Source organism: Rhincodon typus, chromosome 6 (genome assembly GCF_021869965.1).
Source record: "Rhincodon typus isolate 14 chromosome 6, sRhiTyp1.1, whole genome shotgun sequence".
NCBI classification, from domain to species: Eukaryota; Metazoa; Chordata; class Chondrichthyes; order Orectolobiformes; family Rhincodontidae; genus Rhincodon; species Rhincodon typus.
Window position 1 is genome coordinate 63,824,081 of NC_063337.1, and position 24,375 is coordinate 63,848,455.

Consider the following 24,375-nt stretch of genomic DNA (forward strand, 5'->3'; position numbering starts at 1 on the left):
GATATTGCAAGGCGGTAAGTGACTTTGAGTCAATTTTCCTTCTAATGAATGGGTGAACACCAGGCAATCCAATCCTGGGTGTTAAACATCAGCTGGTAGGACTCAGAAGCTCAACTCTGGCAAGGCAGTTTCTGCCACATTTGCTGTAGATGAAGATAGTGGCTGGGGAGGTGCCAATTCACTGACCACTATATCTCTGTGACCTCTTCTTGGCGAGCTGAGGATTCCCCCTCTCACCTTAAATGCATGGTCCCTAGAATTAGACATTTCAACACTAGGAAAAAAATTCTGACTGGCAATCATATCAATACATCTTATAATTTTATAGACTTCTTTCAAATGATCAAATGGGGCGGCACGGTGGCTCCGTGTTTTGCACTGCTGCCTCACAGCGCCAGGAACCCGTGTTCGATTCCACCCTCAGGCAACTGTCTGTGTGGAGTTTGCACACTCTCCCCGTGTCTGCGTGGGTTTCCTCCGGGTGCTCCGATTTCCTCCCACAGTCCAAAGATGTGAAGGCTAGGTGGATTGGCCATGCTAAATTGCCCATATTATTCAGGGATGTGTATATTAGGTGGGTTTTAGGGGGTTTGGGTCTGGGTGGGATGCTCTGAGGGTTGGTGTGGACTTGTTGGGCCGAAGGGCCTGTTTCCACACTGTAGGGATTCTATGATTGACCCCTCAGCCACCGCCACTCCAAAGAAACCCTCAAGAGTTTTTCTAGCTTCTCCTTATAGCTCATACCCTCCAATCCGTGCAGCATCCTGGTAAACTTCTTCTGCACCTTCTCCAAAGCCTCCAGTAATGTGACGACCAGAATTGAATACAATACTCTAAGTGTGGCCTAACCAAAGTCTTATAAAACTGCAACATGACATCCTGACTATTGCACTTCATTCCATGATCAATGAAGTCAAGCATGCCTTCTTTGCCACCCTATCTACTTGCGTGGCCACTTTCAGGGAGCTATGGATTTGAACCCCAAGATCCCTCTGTAAATCAATGCTGTTAATGGTGCTGCACTAACTGTATATTTTCCCTTAAAATTTAATCTCCCAAAGTGCAGTATCTCACACTTACCCAGATTAAATGCCATGTTCCCATTGACGGACAACATTTTCTGCACCTCCCACAAGGTCAACATCAGCTTGTCCCACTCGTTCCGGCATATTCACCATCAACTGCTCGAAATTGGCGTCCTCAGTGCCGTTCTGGGTGCCCCTCTGTGTGCAACTGATCTATATCCCACTGTTTCCTTTGGCAACCTTCTACATTATCCATATCTCCACTGATCTTTGTATCATCTGCAAATTTACTAACCCACCCATCTACACTTTCATCCAAGTCATTTATTTTTATTACAAACAGCAGAGATTTCAGTATGGATCCCTGCGGAATACCACTAGTTATGGACCTCTAGCCAGAAAAACAATCTTCCACCACAACCTTCTGCCTTCTCTGGGTAAGTCAATTCTGAATCCAGCTGGCCAAGTCACCATGGATCCCATACATTTTAAGTTTCTGGATGATCCTACCATCAGGGACCTTGATGAAAGTGTTACTAAAATCTATGTAGACAACATCCACTGCCTCACCCTCATTGATCACCTTTTTAACCTCCTCAAAAAAATCAATCAGATTAGTAAGACATGTCCTGCCCTGCATAAAGCCATGCTGACTGTCCCTAATTAGACCGTGCTTTTTCAAATGCATGGAAATCCTATCCCTAAATATTCTCTCCAATAGCTTTTCAACCACCGATGTGAGACTCACCTGTCTATAGTTTCCTGGATTATCCCTATTTCCCTTCTTGAACAGAGGAACAACACTAGCTACTTGACAATCCTCCGAGACCTCTCCAGTGGCTAGCAAGGATACAAAGATTTCGGTCAAGGCCCCAGCAATCTCCGTTCTTGCCTCTCTCAATAACCTGGCATAAATACCACTGAGCCTTGAGGACTTATCCAACTTAAAGTTCTTCAAAATACCCAACATCAGTTCTTTCTTGATCTCAAAATGCCCACACTAATCTCATTATCCTCCATATTCTTCTCCTGGGTGAATATCGATGCAAAGTACTCATTTATGATCTCGCCCACTTCCTCTGCCTCCAAGAACAATTCCCTCCTTTATCCTTGTGTGGTCCTATCTTCTCCCTAGTTATCCTCCTGTTTTTTAATGTATGTATAGAATGCCTTGGGATTCTCTTTAACCCTGCTTGCCAAGGTCATTTCATGGCCCCTTCTTGTTCTCCTAATTCGCTGCTTGAGTTCTTTCCTGGGATAGTAGGAACTGCAGATAAGCTTCAAAATCTCCCCTCCCTCTACCGCATCCCAAAACCATCCCGGCTTGTCTCTGCCTCCCTAACCTGTCCTTCCTCCCACCTATCCCCTCCTCCCACCTCAAGCCTCACTCCCCTCTCCTACCTACTAGCCTCATCCCGCCCCCTTGACCTGTTCGTCCTCCCTGGACTGACCTATCCACTCCCTAACTCCCCACCTACACTCACCTTTACTGGCTCCACCCCCGCCTCTTTGACCTGTCTGTCTCCTCTCCACCTATCTTCTCCTTTATCCATCTTCTATCTGCCTCCTCCTCTCTGCCTGTTTATTTCAGAATCCCTTCCCCTCTCCCATTTCTGAAGAAGGGTCTAGGCCCGAAACGTCAGCTTTCCTGCTCCTCTGATGCTGCTTGGCCTGCTGTGTTCATCCAGCTCTACACCTTGTTATCTCTTGAGTTCTTTCCTGCTTTCTTTATATTCCTCATGGGCCCTGTCTGATTTTAGCTTCCGAAACCTTACACATGCTTGTCTTTTCCTTTTGACTAAATACACAACCTCCCTTGTTATTAAAGGGGCTCTTACCTTGCCATCTTTATCTCTCCTCCTTACAAGAGCATGCCGGTCCTGAACTCTGATCAGAAGGTCTTTAAAACAACTCCCACATGTCAAATGTGGACTTGCCCGATAACAGCTCCTCCCAATTAACACTCTCTAGCTTCTGCTTAAGACTGCCACACACGAAAGAATTTGTCCATTTGTCGCTGAAGGTGTTCTGTGGCGTGGAATGTTAGTGCAGCATCTTCAGTATTGAGCAACTCGCTGATGAAGATGTGGCATTCCCTTGTGTTAGGCAGCAAGCTTTCTCCAACAGCCTCAATAGAAGATCTGTTAGAGTCGTACAGTCTGACAGCATAAAAACAAACCCTTTGGCTCAGTATAGACATGTGGTCCATAGCCTACTATGCCATGGTGTTTTAAGTGCTCATCCTTCTTAAATGTTGCAAGAGTACCTGTCTCCATGTTTCATATTTCTGTCACCCTCTGGGCGAAAAACATTTTTCTCGGATCTCCTCTTGTATGTCTTGGTGAAGTTGATGATTGCTATATATTGTTCTCCTTGTTCATAGCCTTCCTCTTGCAGTTACCATTCTGGGGTTGGTTTGCTAAGTTTGGCATAATGGATGGTTTGCAATGCAGAGTGATGCCAACAGTGTGGGTTAAATTCCCACACTAGTTGAAATTACCATGATGGACTCTCCTTCGCAACCCCTCACCTTGCCTGAGGTGTGGTGACTCTTAGGTTAAAAATCAACAATCATGTCTCTAATGAGAGAGCAGCCCTATGGTATGCTAAGACAATGGTGACCTTACTTTTTTAACCTAACCAAACTGAGAAGATTATGACAATTGTAAATCTTCCCGTACTGAACAATTTATAATCTTAAACATCTATTAGAATCCATGTTATTCAGAAAAAAATACAATTAACGCAAAATACATTTATATTTTGTAACATTATTATTGCAATGTATAGAAAACAAAGTTCAAGGTGCAACATTACATTTTTCATTACCTGGAAACTGACTTGGCTGTGGAATTCCAACTAGATTTCGCCTTTGTTCTTTATAATCTGGAGGTGGCCTAGTCAAATGCCTGCTAGGTTGATCCTGTGTGTTCATTTTCTCCTAAAAAGTAAGTCAGTTATTACTCAACAGTAATTCAAAAGTAACATCTTTGAAAACAAGACTTATTTTTCCTTTTTCCCTACTTCATATAATCCCAGCAGACTCACAGCCTGATGGGTGAAATAGATGTGCTAGACATGTCCTTTACACAGACTTCACTAATGCTGCTGACAACTAGTTACTAATTTATGTCAGAGGCCCAGGGAGGCAGACTAGAGGCCCAACAGAGTGGAGGTTCAACTGACTGGAGCACTGTGTGGGGAAGTAGCTCATTATCACTGAACACATCAACACACATGAAAGCCAAGATCCATGGACAGTATTTAAAGCAAGGGATGGAGGCCTCGCATTTTGAATTAGGAGTCCACAAGGCACTTTTGGGACAGTGTCACAGGGTGGGGTTCCTTGATCAGGCACTGAGTATCTTTGAACAGGTCATCCCCATGACAGCCTGCAAACAATTGCCCACTTATGCGTTTGAATTGATGGGGGCACAGGATGGCTCATAAATGAGGTAAAAACTGAAAGGCAGTGGGGTGCTCACCATCACCCTCCTGCTGAATTAAATGTTTCCGGCCTCCAAACCTGCATGTAATTCTACCTACCATGTGGGGAATCCAGTATGAGAATCCATATTCTGACAAGTGCATTGAAACCTTGTTTAACATCAGATATTATTTCTTTTGATGTTATAGATATGCATGTAACAGGAGAAATTTTCTCTTGTGAGGTTTCATCAGTGCATCTTGGATTCTGTTTTGACCTTGACCTAATATATGCGGGCAGCGGCTAAACCCAAAACACTACATGTGTACTGACTCCCACCCATCCTCCTCTAACCAAAAAAAAGACGCGGTGTGGAGGGTCAGTAAGGTGAGGATTTTTTCTTTTTTTTCCTTTCTCTTCATCTCTTTTGGAAATTTAGAGCAGAGGGGATGGAAGCTAAGGCAATTGCATGCTCCTCTTATAGGATGTGGGAGGTAAGGATCACCACTAGTGACCCTGCTGACTTCACCTGCGAGAAGTGCACCCAACTCCAACAACTCACAGACCGCATTAGGGAACTGGAGCTGGAGCCGGATGAACTCCGGATCATTCGGGAAGAAGAGGGGTTGATAGAGAGGAGTTATAGAGAGGTAGTCACACCTAAATTACAGGATAAAGGTAGCTGGGTGACTGTCAGGAGAGGGAAAGGGAATAGCAGACAGTACTGGGATCCTCTGTGGCCAATTCCCTCAATAATAAGTATACCACTTTGGATGCTGTTGGGGGAGGCCAGAGGAAAAACATAGCCGCCAGTTCTCTGGCACAGAGCCTGGCTCTGTGGCTCAGAATGGAATGGGGGAGAATAGGAGAACAATAGTGATAGGAGATTCAATGGTTAGGGGAACAAATAGGAGATTCTATGGTCGCAAATGAGATTCCCAGATGGCATGTTGCCTCACGGGTGCCAGAATCAAGGTTGACTTGGATCGAGTCTACAAGATTCTTAAGGGGGAGGGTGAGCAGCCAGAAGTCATGGTACGCATTGGTACCAACGTCATAACTAGGAAAAGGGATGAGAACCCGAAAAGTGAATATAGGGAGTTAGGTTGGAAGGTCAAAGGCAGGACAGGCAAAGTAGTAATCTTAGGATTACTACCGGTGCCATGGGCTAGTGAGGCTAGGAGTGAGTGCAGCTGAACAGTGGCTATGGAGCTGGTGTAGGAGGAAGACAATGGTGACCTTACTATGTAGATATGTAGATCACTGGGATATCTTCTGGGGAAGGTGGGACCTGTACAATAAGGATGGGTTGCACCTGAACTGGAGGGGCACCAATCTCCTGGGCGGGAGGTTTGCTAGAATTCTTCGGGAGGGTTTAAACTAGTTTGGCAGGGGGATGGGAACCGGAGCTACGGATCAGAGGATGAGGTAGCTGGTGTACAGGCAGATACAACATGCAGGGAGTCTGTGAGGAAGGACAAACAGTTGATAAGGCAAAAGTTTCAGTCAGTGTGATAGATTCAAGTGTATCTATTTTAATGCAAGAAGTGTCAGGAATAAGGGTGATGAACATAGAACATGGATCAGTACTTTGAGCTACAATGTTGTGGCCATTATGGAGACTTGGATATCACAGGGGGCAGGAATGGTTGTTGGATGTTCTGGGGTTTAGATGTTTCAAAAGAAATAGGGAGGGAGATAAAAGAGGTGGGGGAGTGGCATTGTTAATCAGGGATAGTACACAGCTGCAGAAAGGGAGGTTGTCAAGGAGGGTTTGACGACTGAGTCAGTATGGTGGAGGTCAGAAACAGGAAAGGAGCAGTCACTTTATTGGGAGTTTTCTACAGACCCCCCAATAGCAACAGAGACACTGAGGAACAGATTGGGAGGCATATTTTGGAAAGGTGCAGAAGTCATAGGGTTGTTGTCATGGGTGTCTTCAATTTCCCAAATATCGACTGGAACCTCCTAAGTGCAAATAGTTTGGATGGAGCAGATTTTGTCAGCTGTGTCCAGGAAGGATTTCTGACTCAATATGTAGGTAGGCCGACTAAAGGAGAGGCCATATTGGATTTGGTGCTTGGCAACAAACCAGGCCAGGTGTCAGATCTCTCGGTGGAAGAGCATTGTGGTGATAGTGATCACAACTCCCTGACCTTTACTATTGTCATGGAGAGGGATAGGAGTAGACAGAACGCGAAAGCATTCAATTGGGGGAGGGGAAATTACAATGCTATTAGGCAAGAACTGCAGAGCATAAATTGGGAACAGATGTTCTCAGGGAAATGCACGACAGAAATGTGGAGGTTGTTTAGGGAGCGCTCGCTGAGAGTGCTGGATAGGTTTGTCCCACTGAGGCAAGGAAGGGATGGTAAGGTGAAGGAAGCTTGGATGACAAGACATGTGGAACATCTAGTCAAGAGGAAGAAGGAAGCTTACTTAAGATTGAGGAAGCAAGGATTGGACAGGGCTGTAGAGGGTTACAAGGTAGCCAGAAAGGAACTGAAGAATGGACTTAGGAAAGCTAGAAGGGGGCATGAAAAAGCCTTGGTGGGTAGGATTAAGGAAAACCCAAGGTGTTCTATACCAATGTTAGGAACAAGAGGATGGCCAGAGTGAGGGTAGGGCCGATCAGGGATAGTGGAGGGAACTTGTGCCTGTAGTTGGAGGAGGTAGGGGAGGTCCTTAATGAATACTTTGCTTCAGGATTCACCAGTGAGAGAGACTTTGTCGTTTGTGAGGACAGCATGAAACAGGCAGATATGCTCAAACAGGTTATGTTAGGAGGGAGGATGTGCTAGAAATTTTGAAAAACATGAGGATAGACTAGTCCCCTGGGCCAGACAGGATATACTCAAGGTTATTACAGGAAATGAGGGAAGAGATTGCTGCGCCTTTGGCGATGATCTTTGCGTCCTCACTGTCCATTGGAGTAGTACCAGATGATTGGAGGGTGGCAAATGTTATTCCCTTGTTCAAGAAAGGGAATAAGGATAACCCTGGGAATTACAGACCAATCAATCTTACTTCTGTGGTGGGCAAATTATTGGAGAAGATTCTGAGAGACAGTATTTATGATTATTTGGAAAAGCATAGTTTGATTAAAGAAAGTCAGCATGGCTTTGTGAGGGATAGTAGGAACTGCAGATGCTGGAGAATCCGAGACAACAAGGTGCAGAGCTGGATGAACACAGCAGGCCAAGCAGCATCATAGGAGCAGAAAGGCTGACGTTTCGGGCCTAGACCCTTCATCAGAAAAGGGGGAGGGGAAGGGGGTTCTGAAATAAATAGGGAGAGAGTGGGAGGCGGATAGAAGATGGATAGAGGAGAGGATACAAACAGGTCGAAGAGGCGGGGATGGAGCCAGTAAAGGTGAGTGTAGGTGGGGAGTTAGGGACTGGGAGGTGCAGTTGTTGGGAGGTGCAGTAGGTTCGCAATAAACAACTGCACCTCCCAGTCGCGAACCATTTCAACTCCCCCTCCCATTCCTCAGACGACATGTCCATCCTGGGCCTCCTGCAGTGCCACAACGATGCCACCCGAAGGTTGCAGGAACAGCAACTCATATTCCACTTGGGAACCCTGCAGCCCAATGGTATCAATGTGGATTTCACAAGCTTCAAAATCTCCCCCACCACCCTACCGCATCCCAAAACCAGTCCAGCTCGTCCCCGCCTCCCTAACCTGTTCTTCCTCCCACCTATCCCCTCCTCCCACCTCAAGCCACACCCCCATCTCCTACCTACTAACGTCATCCCGCCCCCTTGACCTGTCCGTCCTCCCTGGACTGACCTATCCCCTCCCCAACTCCCCACCTACACTCACCTTTACTGCCTCCATCCCCGCCTCTTCGACCTGTTTGTTTCCTCTCCACCTATCCTCTCCTCTATCCATCTTCTATCCGCCTCCCACTCTCTCCCTATTTATTTCAGAACTCCCTTCCCCTCCCCCTTTTCTGATGAAGGGTCTAGGCCCGAAACGTCAGCCTTTCTGCTCCTATGATGCTGCTTGGCCTGCTGTGTTCATCCAGCTCTGCACCTTGTTGTCATGGCTTTGTGAGGGGCAGGTTATGCCTCACAATCATTATTGAATTTTTTAAGGATGTGACAAAACACATTGATGAAGGAAGAGCAGTGGATGTGGTGTGTATGGATTTTAGCAAGGTATTTGATAAGGTTCCCTATGGTAGGCTCATTCAGAAAGTAAGGAGGCATGGGATTCAGGGAAATTTGGCTGTCCGGATACAGAATTGGCTGTCCAATAGAAGACAGAGGGTGGTAGTAGATGGAAAGTGTTTAGCCTGGATCTCGGCGACCAGTAGTGTTCTGCAGGGACCTGTCCTGGGACCTCTGCTCTTTGTGATCTTTATAAATGACTTGGATGAGGAAGTGGAAGGGGGGTTAGTAAGTTTGCTGATGACACAAAGGTTGGTGGAGTTGCGGATAATGTGGACAGCTGGTGTAGGTTGCAACGGAACTTTGACAGGATGCAGAACTGGGCAAAGAATTTACAGATGGATTTCAAGCCAAAAAAGTGTGAAGTAATTCATTTTGGAAGGTCGAATTTGAATGCAGAATTCAGAGTTAATGGCAGGATTCTTGGCAGTGTGGAGGAACAGAGGGATCTTGGTGTCCACATCCATAGATCCCTCAAAGTTGCCACCCAAGTTGATAGGGTTGTTAAGAAGGCATACGGTGTAATGGCTTTCATTGGCAGGGGGATTGAGTTTCAGAGCCGTGAGGTTATGCTTCAGCTCTATAAAACCCTGGTTAGACCACGCTTGAAATATTGTGTTCAGTTCTAGTTGCCTCATCATAGGAAGGATGTGGAAGCTTTAGAGAGAGTGCAGAGGAGATTTACCAGGATCTTGCCTGGACTGGAGGGCAGGTCTTATGAGGAAAGGTTGAGGGAGCTAGAGCTTTTCTCATTGGGGCGAAGAAGGATGAGAGGTAACTTAATAGAGGTGTACAAGATGATGAGAGGCATAGATAGAGTGGATAGCCAGAGACCTTTTCCCAGGGAGGAAATGGCTCTCACGAGGGGGCATAATTTTAAGGTTATTGGAGAAAGGTATAGGGGAGATGTCAGAGGTAGGTTGTTTATACAGAGAGTGGTGGGTGTGTGGAATGCACTGCCAGCGGTGATGGTAGAGTCAGATACATTAGGGACATTTAAGTGACTCATGGATGATAGTAAAATGAAGGGTATGCAGGTTAGTTTGATCTTAGAGTATGATAATAGGTCAGCACAATATTGTCGGCCAAAGGGCCTGTACTGAGCTGTACTGTTCTATGTTTTTGATTCAATCACCCTTTCAAACAGTGATTTGCAGAGCATCACTGTTGTCTGGGTGAAAAACATCACCAACTCCTATCTAATCCCTTTGCTAATTATTTTCAATCTATGCTTTCTGGTTATTGACACCCCTTACTGCGGGGCAAAGATCCTTCTTACCTTCTTTAGCTAAGCCTCTCACACAGCTCAGTCAAATCTTTCCTGAACTTCCTATATTCTGAAATAAGCCTGTCTAATCTTTCCTTAAGGCTAAAAGTCTACAGTCCTGGCAGAGGAGTAACAGACCAATTCTGACAATGGTGTATACTGCACACAGCTATAGTGACTGAAAATGCTTTTTGACATCACCAGATCTGACAAGATCGGTCAATAATGGGCTATTTCCTTTTTGGTTCTGGGTAGATCAAATTATTCCATTCACACAATCTGCATTATATGCTACAGGTCCCGAAATCACTAGTTTCCAATTTCTTGGCCGTGGTTTCCTCCTTCTGCAACAAGAGCTGGTGAAGTCCCCATCAGAGATCTAACTCTTTGAAAAGTGGACCATTTAGATGGAAGAATATTTCAACTGCGAACTGAATGGAAGTGGAAAAGTAGGTCACGTCCAACCAAACAAGTTTGACCTGAACACCCCTCCATGCATTCCAAAACCTATCATTCCATTGGAAGAACTACTGCACATTGTGTTTAGGAACAGTTCACTATCAGACATATCTAAAAAAGACAGTTCAAGAGTTACAATTACCTCAATTCTTTCTTATCGACACTTTATACATTTTGTAAGACTTACTCAAGCTTGAAGAGTTATTCAGACATTATCTACATGGACTTTAGCAAGGCCTTTGATAAGGTAGGTTGTTCAATCAGGTTAAATCTCACAGGATCCACAGACAGCTAGCTAACTGGATACAAAATTGGCTTGACGGTAGAAGACAGAGGATTGTGGTAGAGGGCTGTTTTCAGACTGGAGGCCGATTTGGTGCTGGGCCCACTGTCATTCATCATTTAAATAAATGATTTATGATGAAAATTTAGGAGGTATGGTTAGTAAGTTTGCGGATGACATGAAGATTGGTGGTATAGTGGACAGTAAAGAAGGTTATCTGGGAATGCAGCAACATCTTGATCAACTAAGCCAGTGGGCTGAAGAATAGCAGATGGAGTTTAATTTAGATAAATGCAAGGTGCTGCATTTTGGTGGGTTAAACGAGGGCAGGACTTGCACAGTAAATGGTAGGGCCCTGATGAGTGCGATAGAACAAAGAGATCAAGGGGTTCAGGTTCATAGCTCCTTGAAACTGGAGTCACATGTAGACAGGGAGGTGAAGGCGGCTTTCGGCAGGCTTACTTTCATCAGTCAGAGCATTGAGTACATGACTTGGGACGTCTTGATGCAGCCTGTACAAGACGTTGGTGAGGCCACATTTGGAGTACTGTGTGCAGCTCCGATTGCCCTACTATGGAAAGGATATTATTAAGCTAGAAATAGTGCAGAAAAGATTTACTAGGATGTTATCTGGACTGGAAGGTTTGCGTTATAAGGCAATGTTGGATAGGCTGGGACTTTTTTTCCTGAAGTGTAGGAGACTGAGGGGTAGCCTTATTAGAAGTCTATAAAATCACGAGAGGCACAGATAAGCTAGCTAGCCAATAGCCTTTTCCCATAGTAGGAGTCTAAAATTAGAAGGCATTGGATAAGGTGAAAGGGAAGTGATACAAAAGGATCTAGAGGGGCACCTTTTTCACACAGAGGATGGCTAATATCTGAAATGAGCTACCAGAGGTAGTTGTGGAAGTGAGAACAATTTCATCATTTAAGAAATATTTAGACAGGTACATGGATGGAATAGGTATGGTGGGATGTGGACCAAACGCAGGCAAAGATGAATTTTTTTTTAATTGTGAAAATTAAGCGACATGGACAAGTTGGGCTGAAGGGCATGTTTCCATACTGTAAACCTCTATGACTCTATGAGTTGGCCCCAAATAGCAATCACCAGCTAGAAGTCCACCTCAAATTGCAGTAGCACACCACCACTTTGCCAATACATTGAAGTATCCACTCATCAGTTCAGGAGCATTGACCCTGATATATACAGTAGATGACAGTACAGAGGCTCATGCATGGATACATTCGGACCGGAAGAGGAGTGGAAAATGGGGGAGGCGTAGGGAGAGAAACAGGAGCTCCTTGTCAGACAATAAGGTTGAATTCCCACTCCTCAACCCCTGGATTCCAACGATAATAATTCTGTTTGATCATGAGAATTTGTTGGCATCTGCCCAGAACCTTCCAACAAAAGTAGTTAAATATAGAGAAATCCACCAGCCACATTGGAGAGTGTTACGTTCAAAACCCGTATTTAACCTTGGAGTGAGTGGCAATTCCATGGCTGCTTGCTGTGCAACCTCTCAGTTCCCACCATGTTTCAGGGAGTACTCGAGCCACACAATCGGACAGATGTTTTAATGAGCTTGTCTAAATAATGGACTTCCAAGAATGCAATTACCACCAATCATCCTGCACAACTGCAGATCAGATTGCACAGTGAAATGGAGGGGTCACAAGAGGTTAGATTCTCTTTCCCAGACTAACCAATACTTCCATACCACTCCTCTGTCTACTTTCCCCATCCTTCATGAATGTGCAATAAAAAGGAGGCTGGGCCAGGCAAGGTGTCAATCCACAGTCAGCACTGAAAGAATTCCCGAGACTATCTCCTGAGACTGTACCACAGATTCGGTTGTGTCCTGCCAGTGGAAGTCAGCTTAAGAAGAAGCACATATTAAGTGGCTAAAGGGAAGCACATGATCTCGTTCATGGTCATGATCTGGGGCTAGTATAAAAAATTTAAAACAAATGAACAGGATAAATATCAGGAGGGGATAGGAGGTAAACAATATCTTAAAGGTTGACATTCAAAGGGAGGAATCTCCAGACTTTATGGCTGAGAAGTTTGAAGGCAGAGCTGTCAAAAGTGAAATGAAGGAACTGTGCAATGAACAGGAACTAGATTGGGAGGAATACAAGTGCTGGACACAATTTCTATTTTTGGGTGGCACGGTGGCTCAGTGGTTAGCATTGCTGCCTCACAGTGCCAGAGACCCAGATCGATTCCAGCCTCGGGCAACTGTCTGTGTGGAGTTTGCACATTCTCCCCATGTCTGTGTGGGTTTCCTCTGGGTGCTCTGGTTTCCTCCCACAGTCCAAAGATGTGCAGGTTAGGTGAATTGGCCATGCTAAATTGCCCATAGGGATGTGTAGATTAGGTGCGTTATAGGGGGATGGGTCTGGGTGGGATGTTCTGAGGTTTGGTGTGGACTTGTTGGGCCAAAGGACCTGTTTCCACACTGTAGGGATTCTATGATTCTATCACTAGAGTGGCACCAGGGTTAAATGAGAATACGGTACCTCTGATCTGTTGCAAACATTACTGGTGGGGATCTGGGCACAATCCTGGATGCCATGTTCAGTGCCATTTCTATGTAATTTAAATGCATAAAAGATCCTGTGTCAGTATTTTGAAAAAGACAGGGGAGGTATTCTAATGTTCTGGCCATTATTTATCCTTCATCAGTAGCATAACGTAAAGATTACCTGGTCATTATCACATTGCTGTTTGTGGGAGCTGGATGTGTACAACTTTGAACTTTACTGGCTGAAACAAGTTTTAGGATGGTCCGAGGTCACAAAAGGCACTATATAAATGGAATTTTTTTTTAAAATCTGCACTTTTCCAGATTCCTATGCTGTCCTGTGGACTTCACACGAAGTGAGGACAATTTCTTATGAGATGGAACATGATATACTATCAGATAAGAGAGTTCAGTCTATGCAGCATACATTCAGTATTCAGTCCACATATAAGAAGCAGACATTTATGCAAGATATTGAGTCCAGTGTTTTCAAGACTAATAACTTTGTTTGGCTACATGAAATGTTCAAAAGCGGCAAAATTAACTGATAACTCATTGTTTGGTGCTTTATTGCTTTATTATCTGGTAAGAAGACTTTAGTAAAGATATGAACCCAGAGGAAAGAAAAACATTAGAAACAAGCACCCTTTAGCTCTATTTAATAAGTGGCTCAACCTATGCATATTGGTACAATGGGGAAAATGTGCTCAATTGGAAACTCATTTCTTATGGTTGCTGCTGTTCTTAAAATAGACTGGAGACCTGTAATGCGCATTGCTAAAAGAATGGAAAACCAGCTCTGTAAATCAGCCATGATGAGAGAGGCCTGAGGGCTGTTCATGGGACTACTCATTGTTTATCCATGGGTGACGTTAGAGCCTCTCAATCTTCTGCTAATTTCTGTCAGATGGAGACATTGGGAAGAGGAGCCAAAGTTGCATTTAAGAGAGATTGCCTGATCCTCATTCTGGAGCAGTATGATAGTTCACCCCATCTCACTACTAACCTCTCTACTAAATTAAAATCATGGTCATTAATGGCAGTTCCTTTAGGCAAAACAGGTTTAGGTGCAGCACAGGTTAGCGGAAACATTGTACACTAGCTTTCTCGATCCTATACAAGAAAACAGTTTGAAAATGAATGGGAGATAGAATCCTAAACAGTTTGGACATCATACTCTGACTTGCTGTAAAAAAGCAAAAACTATATTCTTAAAATACATGCAGGTTAGCACAATGATGAGGAAAACAGTGTACCGGATCTGCAAGAATTTGTTGACGAAGAAGCAGCTGTTTCTGTTGCTCCAATAGGTGCCGCTGCATGACCTGTTTCTTCTCAATCAACTGCTGCTTTATTGCTGCTTGCTGTGAATTGTTATTGTAGTTGTTGCCAGGGTTTGGACAGGTATTCGAAGTTTGGCTTGGACCTGGACCTGGCTCAACCAGAGAATTCTGATCCTGAGGAAGGAAAGAAAATATATTGCTTGTGCTAAATTTTTGAAAAACTAGCTTTGTAAGAGGGAAAAATGTAATATACAGAACATCTTGAAAAAAATTAACCACAGTTAATTCAGTATTGTATTATATGCATTTGTTTTATTCTTTTACATCATTGTAAGTTTATTTTCAGGGAAATTTAAGCTATTTTGTATTAGCAATTGCCATTCACAGAGAAGCCAAGTCAACTTTTTAATTACCTTCATTATTGTGTTCTGTAACCGGTGGTTACAGAACACAATAAGTCAGGGTGCGTGGTGGATTCCTGCAAATAAACATGTATCTTTAAAGGTTTCAAATGTTATGTGATTATTATTAAATATGTTTTAGTTAGGGTTGAAGTATTATTAGAAATGAAACTGTTGCATAATAATAATAAAAATATCCTGTTATATGAAGCCAAAAAAATTTTAAGATCAATTTCAAAATTATTGACATCTGTAAAAATTAACGAGCACAATGAACAATCAAGCTCTTGTCAGAATGTAAACAAAGGACCCTTTATGCAGATGTCCAATAGGATTCTAACTTACCACTCCTTCCAATGGGCCATCTATGAGCCAACACTACCCTGATACCATACGGGGAGGCATCGCATGTCAACACCAGATCTCGCTTGGGATCATACAGTGCAACTCCTCAGATGATGAAAGCTGGTTCTTCACTTCTCTAAAAACTACATCTTGGCTACAAGTTCATTTCCAAGGCTGATGCTTTTTCAACAGTAGATGTAAGGGTGCAGGATGGAGGCCAGGTTACATATGAATTTTCTGTAATAATTCACTGATCCAAGGAAAGTTCCACTGCCCTACCCTTGTCGATCATCTTTGTCACTTCCTCAAAAAGCTCAATCAAGTTACTGAGACACGAGCTCCTCTTCTCAAAACCATGTTGCCTCTCGCCAGTACGCCCACTTCTTTCCAATTGTGAGTAAATCCTATCTTGAAGAATCCTCTCCAATAATTTCCCTAACCCTGCAATTAGCTGGATTATCTTTGCCACCTTCTTTAAAAAAGGAACAACATTGGCTATTCTCCAATCCTCTGATCTAACCCTGTAGCCAGTGAGGATACAAAGATTTTGCTCAAGGCCCCAACAATTTCCTCCCTTGCCTCTCTCAGTATTCGGGGGTATATCCCATCAGGCCCTGGGGACTTGTCTACCTTTATGTTTTTCAAGACTCCCAATACCTCCTCCATTTTTGATCTCAACATGACCCAAACTATCTACACACCCTTACCCAGACTCATCATCCACCAAGTTCTTCTCTATGGTGAATACTGACGCAAAGTACTCATTTAATACCTCACCCATTTCCTCTGGCTTCACACATAAATTCCCTTCCCTGTTCTTGAATGGGCCAACCCTCTCCCTGGTTACCCTCTTGCTCTTTATATATGTACAAAAAGCCTTGGGATTTTCCTTAATCCTGTTGGCCAATGACTTTTCATGACCCCTTTCAACCCTCCTGACTCCTTGCTTAAGTTTCTTTCGACTTTACCAGCATTCCACCCTTATTTTGTGTATTCCCAGCCTCCTGGCCTTGACAAATGCTTCCTTTTTCTTTTTGATTTGGCTCACAATATCTCTCATTATCCAAGATTCCCCAAATTCACCATACTTATCCTTCATCCTTACAGGAATGTGCTGGTCCTGAGTTCCTAGCAACTTACCCTCGAAAACTTCCCACATACCAGATGTTGCTTTGCCCTCCAATCTACATTCTTCAGGTCCTGCCTAATATTGTTGTAAATAGCCTCCCCCAATTTAGCACCTTCACCTGACAACTGCACTTGTCTTTATCTATCAGTACCTGTAAAGCTTACAGAATTGTCATCACTGCTCCCGAGTTGCTCCCTTACTGAGACGTCGACCACCTGGCCAGGCTCATTCCCCAATACATGGTCCAGTACAGCCCATTTCCTAATTGGACTATCTACATACTGTTTCAAGAAGCCCTCCTAGATGCTCCTTACAAACTCTGTCCCATCTGCGCCCCAAGGCACTAAGTGAGTCCGAGGCAATATATGGGAAGTTAAAATCACCACGACAACAACCCTGTTACTTTTACATATTGCCAAAATTGGCCTACATATCTGTTCTTCTATCTCCCGCTGGCTGTTGGGAGGACTATAGTAAACCTTAAACATTGTAATTGCACCCTTCCTGTTCCTGAGCTCTACCCATATTGCGTCGCTGTATGAGCCATCCGAGGTGTCCTCCCATAGTCCAGCTGTGATAGTCTTCTTAACAAGTAGTGCAACTTCCCCACCCCTTTTACATCCCCCTCTATCCCGCCTGAAACATCTGTATCCTGGAACGTTAAGCTGCCAATCCTGTCCCTCCCTTAACCAAGTCTGTCCAGGGTGTGCACTCTCCTGGATACTGGCCTATGACTGCTTTTAGTCAATTCAGGTCTAGTGGACTTTTTTTGCCATCTTCAGTCTGCATACAGGCAGCAAATAAAATGACTTGCCTGCCCAGATCCTGAAAAAAATATTAACTATTTGGCCAAGGCTTGGCTTTGTTTTGGCGTTTTACAGTGGGCTATTCTAGAGTCCCTCTCTTCAGGATATGTCCTGAGTGAGGCTGTGTATTTGCCTTTATTGCTTTCCCCAATCTAAGTCAGCCTGGCGAGGGTGACAAAAGGTGATTTTGTCCTGGGTTTTTTGGAAGAGAGGTTGTCAAGCCAGAGTGCTGAAGTGTCACGGTTTAAGAGGCCTCAGGGTTTTTTGAAAACAGTCTAACAACAGAAGAGGAGTGGCCAGTTCTCCCAGTTCAGGCCTTCTAGTTTTGTTTAGCTGTAGCAGTCACAAGATGTTCAAGTCCCAGAAGGGTTGCAAGCTTCAGTAAATGATTCCTAATTGACTTTCTCTGAAACCTCTCTTGTTGTTCCCTCCTGGATTGGAATCCTACCTGTAAGAATTTGTGTTTGAATTTACCTTCTTGCCAAGGGGTATGTTTGTAGGATGTTACTATATTGGAACAGTTCATTCATAATTGTTACTGTATTGGGTTGGTTAAGTTTCCCAGTAGTTAAGTTATTCTAAATTCCGCGTTCTTTTGTTCATGTTTCAACAATAATGTTTAAATAATTTCTGTTTTGCTTTAAGCTGAGTGGTTTGATTAGTTGTATCATACCTGGAACACCCACTTCACATCTACCTTTAAAAATAAGAAAATGTTAGGATCTAGGCTACCTTCTTGAAATATTTTGAGGGGGGTCTGGCCTGGTCCATAACAATTTCCACTGACATACTCTGTAACTTGTATGCTCCACTTGCTACATTTTCTCATTTACACCTGACGAAGAGGAAGCACTCCAAAAGTTTGTGATCTCAAATAAACCTATTGGGCTATAAACTATAACCTATAACATGTGACTTCTGACATTGTCCATCCCAGTCCAACAGCAGCACCTCCACATCATGTTTGAAGTTCTGCTGGGCTTCAGCTAGTAAGTGCTTTTGCATGGTTACATCATTAAATCCCGAAGACCAAATGTCTTTCAGCATCTCATTAAGGGTTAAACCAAGCTCACACACCTCTGCCAAGCGTCCTAACCTTGTGAACAATCCCAACACAGATTCCACTGGTTCTCGAAATGCCGAGTAAAACCGATATCATCTCAGAATTAGAGGCGGCTTAGGGTTGTAATATTCCTTAGCTAAATATGTCAACTCTCGAAAGATTTTAGTATCTGGTGCCTCAGGAAACATTATGTTCCTGATAATCAAAAAAGCTGCAGGTCCACAAGCTGCCAGAAGAATAACTCATTGCTTTTCATCTGTCCTAATATCATTTGCCTGGAAAAAATTGCAGTCTTTCCAAATACTGGGCCTATTTTCTGACAGCAGGACTGGACAGGCCAAGCTTCCGAAAGAATAGCATGATGCCAGGAATGCTTGCCTCAACTAGAAGACAACTGCTGTGAGTGATTTTCTTCAGGAGCATTTTTTTTTTTCTCTCGCCACCACAGAAATAACTTTCAGAAGGTATTATTCCGTCACCAAGTCATCCTTTCTTTGCACGTGCATAGTACTTGACACTGGTCCAGTGTCCTCAGAGCCATCTTTCAGAGTGAACAGAACCTCTGACACTCCTATTTATATCTGTCAGCCAGGGCTCCCTGATTTGACCAGGTTAACAGTCTCGATCAGGGAACTCACATTCTATGAAGTTCATCTGGATGTCCTTGTCACAATCACTACAAAACCCAACTATTTTTGAATAAAGGGAGAACCATTTGAAATTCAACCTCAATGCTGCTGTATTATTCTGAAAAAAAGGGTCAATTTTTGATTTCAATTATAACTTAGCAGCTGAAGGTCCTGATGCTTCATAGAATTCTGAGCCAGTCCTTGCAGTTTCAAAATTGGTTAGACTGAGCTACCATTTTCCTAACAACTTTGTCAAATGTATGTTCTGCTAGAAATAAGAAACAGTTCTACTCCTCTGATAAATTTAAATTGATGAGCCTGCTGTGTTTTTGTTCATTGCACTTCAGCATTTTAGATCTTTCATATTCTCATGATTTTTCTTTTAAATATTCACATCCAGCTACATCCAGATATTATTATTTTGTTGTCAACCTTAGGAGACAGTCACTGTTGAAGTGTGTTTGCCTTTATCATAATTGCTGTAAATGAATTGTCAATGAAGATGTATGGCAAGCTAGCGCATACAAAAATTCTACCAAATAGACTGCAAAGTGAAATATTTTGGAGGAAGAAGAAATGAGCATATTAGAAGTATATGTCCATGATCTAAAGAAACAAAGGAAGTAGTTTTTACTAGTTCAGGAGTCTAGGACTAGGAACATAGATTAATCATTAGAGTTTCACAAATAAAATTAGGAAATAATACAAACAAAGGGTGGTAGAAGTTTGAAATTATTTTCTACGAATTGACATTGGATCAACTTTAAAACCGAGAGTGCTAGATTAGGCACAGTTATTAAGGAACGTGGAGTAAAGATGGGTACCTAAAGTTAATCACACATTAGCAATGATCTCACTTAATGAAGAAGAGGCTTGAAGACTAAATAGCCTGATCCTGTTGCTACAATCTTATCTTGGTTCACCTAAACCTGCTTCTGCAGTGAAAGGTGTGAAATTCAGCATTCATTTGTTTTGGAGTTCACAAATCCACTTCCTGAGGTAGTGAGAACTTACAGAGTCATAGAGTCATAGAGTAACACAGCATGGGAACAGGCCCTTCGGCCCAAACTGGACCATGCTGACCATGGTGCCCACTCAGTTAGTTCCATTTGCCCACATTTGGTCCATATCCCTCTAAACCCTTCCCATTCATGTACCTATCCAAGTGTTTTGTAAATGTTGCTATTGTACATGCCTCAACCACTTTCTCTGGTAGCCCATTCCATATATGCACGATTCTCTGTGTGAAGAAGTTGCCCTCAGGTCCTTCTTAAATCTTTCCTCTCTGACCTTAAACCTACGCCCTCTAGTTTTCAATTCCCCATCCCAGGGAAAAAGATGATATGCATTCATCCTGTCTATGCCCCTCATGACTTTATGCACCTCAGTAAGGTCATCCCTCATTCTCGTACGTTCCAAGGAGTAAAGTCCTATCCTGGCCAACCCCTCCCTATAACTCAGGCCCACTAATCCTGGAACATCCTCAGGTTTTCTCTGAGTGCTTCGGTTTCCTCCCACAGTCCAGAGCTGTGCAGGCTAGGTGGATTGGCCTTGCTAAATTGTCCATAGTATTCAGGATGTGTAGATTAGGTGCGGTATAGGGGAATGAGTCTGGGTGGATTGCTCTGAGAGTCAGTGTGGACTTGTTGGGCCGAAGGGCCTTTTTTCACACTGTGGGGATGCTATGATAAATCTTTTCACACATTCCAGTTTAAATATGTCTTTCCTATAACAGGGTGACCAAAACTGTACACAATACTCCAAGTGCAGCCGCATCAATGACTTATACAGCTGTAACATAATGTCCCAATTCCTATACTCAATGCCTTGACCAATGAAGGCTAGCATGTTAAATGCCTTCTTCAACACCCTGTCCAACTGTGACACCGCTTTCAACGAACTATATACTTGTACTCCTGGGTCCCTCTGTTCCATAACATTCTTCAGGATCTTACCATTTACTGTATAAGTTGGTTTGACTTTCCAAAGTGCAACACCTCACACTTATCTGCATTGAATTGCATTTGCCAATCCTCAGCCCACTTCTTCATCTGATCAAGATCCCTCTGTAATTTTTGATCACCTTCTTCCCTCTCAACGATACCTCCTAATTTTGTATCATCCGCAAACTTACTAATCATGCCTTATACTTTTACATCCAGATCATTCATGTAAATAAAAAATAACAAAGGTCCCAGTACTGACCTCTGTGGCACACCACTAGTCATGTGGAACAGCAGAGAGTTAAGTCTGCAAGATTCGCAGTAGAAATGGCAGATGATTATGAGTAGGTTCATAAAGTTTGGCTTCTGTCATCACTTTCAATCTGTGACGGATAGAACTTTGGGAAAAGAGAAATCCTTAGGTGGTAAGCAAAAGGAGACCTCACTGAAGATAGTAAAGATAGTTTACCATAAGGTAAAATGGAAACCTATGAGGGAGAATGAGACATAAAAAGGCTCAGGTGTTTTCATTGTAATAAAATAGGCCATGTGAAGGCGCACTGAGCAGATAGATGTGGGAATAAGCTGGGAACTACTAATCTAATTATGCATAACGTAGATATAGGAAATGCTGTTCCAGTTAAGCAACATCCTTAAAGGCTTAACCCTCTAAATTTGGCACAGGTTCAAAAAGAGATTGAAAGCATGCTCAAAGATAATTTAATCAGAGTGACTTGCAGTGGATGGACCTCACGCCATGTGATTATGTGTGGTCTATTACAAAATCAATGCAGTTACAAAATCTGATTCATGTCCTATTCCACATGTGGAGAATGTGGGACAAGCAACTTATTTTTCTTACAAAACAGAAATTGCTGGAAAAGCTCAGAAGGTCTCGCAGCATCTATGAAAAGAAACCAGAGTTAACATTTTGGGTCAGGTGACCCTTCCTTAGAACTGATGGTAGCTATGAAAATGTTGTTTTTTGTGCAGAAGATAGTGTGGGGGGAGGTGGTAAGGAGTAAATGATAGATGGTGGTAGAGCCCAAAGAGACAGAAAAACAGTTAGACAGACAAGGGAGTAGATAACCATCTGGCTAGGAGGATGAATGGCTGTTAATGGAGAGTCTTAGTGGTTAACAATGGTTGTGTGTAATAGCAGACTATGTGATCACAGGGCCTGGTATGTGGCAGTGGGGGCAGGATATTGGAGAGTTCAAGCCCTAAAGTTATTGAACACGATATTGATTCCAGAAGGTTACAGGGTTGCCAAGCGGAAAATGAGGTCAGCATACGCTGACCTTCACAATGCAGCAAACCTGAGACAGAGATATTAGCTAGGCAACAGGGTGGTGTGTTGAAGTGGCTTGCAACTGGAAGCTCAGGATAATTTTTGCGGGTAGATCGTAGGTTTTCTGCGAAGCGGTCACCCAGTCTACGCTTCATTTCCCCAATGTAGAGGAGACTATATTGTGAGCAGCGAATGCAGTAGGCTAGATTGTGTGAAGTGCAGGTGAACCAGTTTGGGCCCTTGGATACTGAGGAAGGAGGAGATAAATGGGCAAGTGTTAAACCTTCAGTGATTGCAGGGAAAGGTGCCATGGGGCTGTGGTGTGTTTGTAGGGAGTGAAGAATGAATGGACCAGGGTGTCCAGGAGGGATGGTCACAGCTGAAGGTGTACAAGGGAGGGGAGGGGAACATGTTTCTGGCATGTCGCTGGAGGTGGCAGACTGGTGGCTAATGATTTTCTGCACGTAGATGATGATGGGATGGCAGGTAAGGACCAGGGCAACCCTATCGCTATTGTGGGAGTGAAGAGAAAGGGTGACGGCTGAAGTGTGGAAGATGGGTCAGACCCGGCTGAGGGCCCTGTCAACAATGGTGCTGAAGAATTGTTAGTTGAGGAAAAGGTGGACAATTCGGACGCTCCCTTGTCCGAGCTGGCATCATCGGAACATACGTGACACAGACAGGAATTGGGAGAACAGAATTGAGTCTTTACAGGAAGCACAGTGCAAGGATGTATAAAAACCATAAGGACTGCAGATGTTGTAAATCAGAAACAAAAACAGAAGTTGCTGGAAAATCTCAGTAGGTCTGGCAGCATCTGTGAGGAGAAATCAGAGTTAACATTTTGGGTCTGTTTCTGAGGAAAGGTCACTGGATCCAAAACGTTAACTCTGATTTCTCTTCACAGATGTTGCCAGACCTGCTGAGCTTTTCCAGCAATTTCTGTTTTTGTTGTGAGGATGTACAAGTCCAGGTAACTATGGGATTTGGTGGTTTCATTATGGACATTTGTGGCCTGTTTATCCCCAAAAATAGAAACAGGGATGATGATGAAGGGAAGGGTGGAGTCAGAGATACAACAGGTGAAAGTGAGCGTGAGCTAGAAATTGGAAGCGAAATTGGAAAACCTGTCAAATTCTGGATGAGAGAGGGAAGGAGCACTAATGATATCATCGATATATTGTTGAAAGAGTTGTGGGTGGTGTCCGAAATGTGGCTGTAACAAGGAATGTTCCACGTACCCCACAAAGAAACAGGCATAACTAGGGCCCATGTGGATACCCATGGCCACCACTCTGACCTGAAGAAAATGACAGGAGTTAAAACAGAAGTTGTTTTGGGTGCGAATGAGCTCTGCCAGGCACAGGAGGGTGGTTGTGGGTGCAGACAGTTCAGGCCTTTGTTCCAGGAAGAAACAGAGAGCTCTGAGGCCATCATGGTGGTGGATGGATATGAAGGGGGATTGCACCTCCATAGTGAAGAGGAGGCAGCTGGAGCCTACAAACTGGAAATTCCGAAACTGGCATTTCCCAGCATCATTGTTGACAGGGCCGCTAACTGGGTCTGACTCATCTTCCGTATTTCGGCCTTCACCCCCTTTCTCTCCTCCTGCAACATAGATAGGGTTCCTCTTGTCCTTACCTACCATCCCACCATCAGAAACGTGTTCCCCTCCCCTCCTCTGTATGCCTTCTGCAGGGGCTGCTCTGTCTGGGACACACCCTGGTCCACTCATCCTTCACTCCCTACAAAACCCCTACAGCCCAATGGCACCTTTGCCTGCAATCACTGAAGGTTTAATACTTGCGCTCTTACCTCCTCCCTCCTCGGTATCCAGGGGTCCAAACATACATTCCAGGTGAAGCAGCACTTCACACAATTTAGTCTACTGCATTCGCTGTTCACAATGTGGTTTCCTCTATACTGGAGAAAAGAAAGTGTACACTGGGGTGACTGCTTCGCAAAACACCCATGTTCTGCCCGCAAAAAAGACCCTGAGTTTGCAGTTGCTGGCCACTTCAACACACCACCCTGTCCCTCGCCAATATCTCTGTCTCAGGCTTGTTATAGTGCTCAAGCGAGGGTCAGTGTAAGCTGGAAAAATAGCACCTCATTTCTGCTTGATGACCCTGCAGCCTTCTGGACTCAATATTGTGTTCAATAACTTTAGGGCTTGAACTCTTCTATGTCCTAGACCCCACCCCCACACGCCAGGCGTTGTGATCACATAGTGCTATTATACACACACATTGTTAGCCACTGAAAGTCTCCATCAACAGCTATTCACCCTCCTAGCCAGATCGTTATCCACTCCTTTG

General features: G+C 43.8%; 1 protein-coding gene across 1 annotated transcript in view; it reads right to left on the reverse strand.

Moving 5' to 3' along the window:
* LOC109919640 (mastermind-like protein 2) overlaps nt 1–23,950 on the reverse strand; it is a 37,663-nt gene extending 13,713 nt beyond the window's left edge. Inside the window, exons 1-3 of the mRNA XM_048597683.1 lie at nt 23,873–23,950; nt 14,424–14,624; nt 3,855–3,966 (exon numbers count right to left, since the gene is read on the reverse strand). Of these exons, the coding sequence (XP_048453640.1) occupies nt 3,855–3,966; nt 14,424–14,489 (178 nt within the window). The 5' untranslated portion in view covers nt 14,490–14,624; nt 23,873–23,950. The remainder of the gene's footprint in view (nt 1–3,854; nt 3,967–14,423; nt 14,625–23,872) is intronic.
* Between the last annotated feature and the right edge of the window lie 425 nt (nt 23,951–24,375).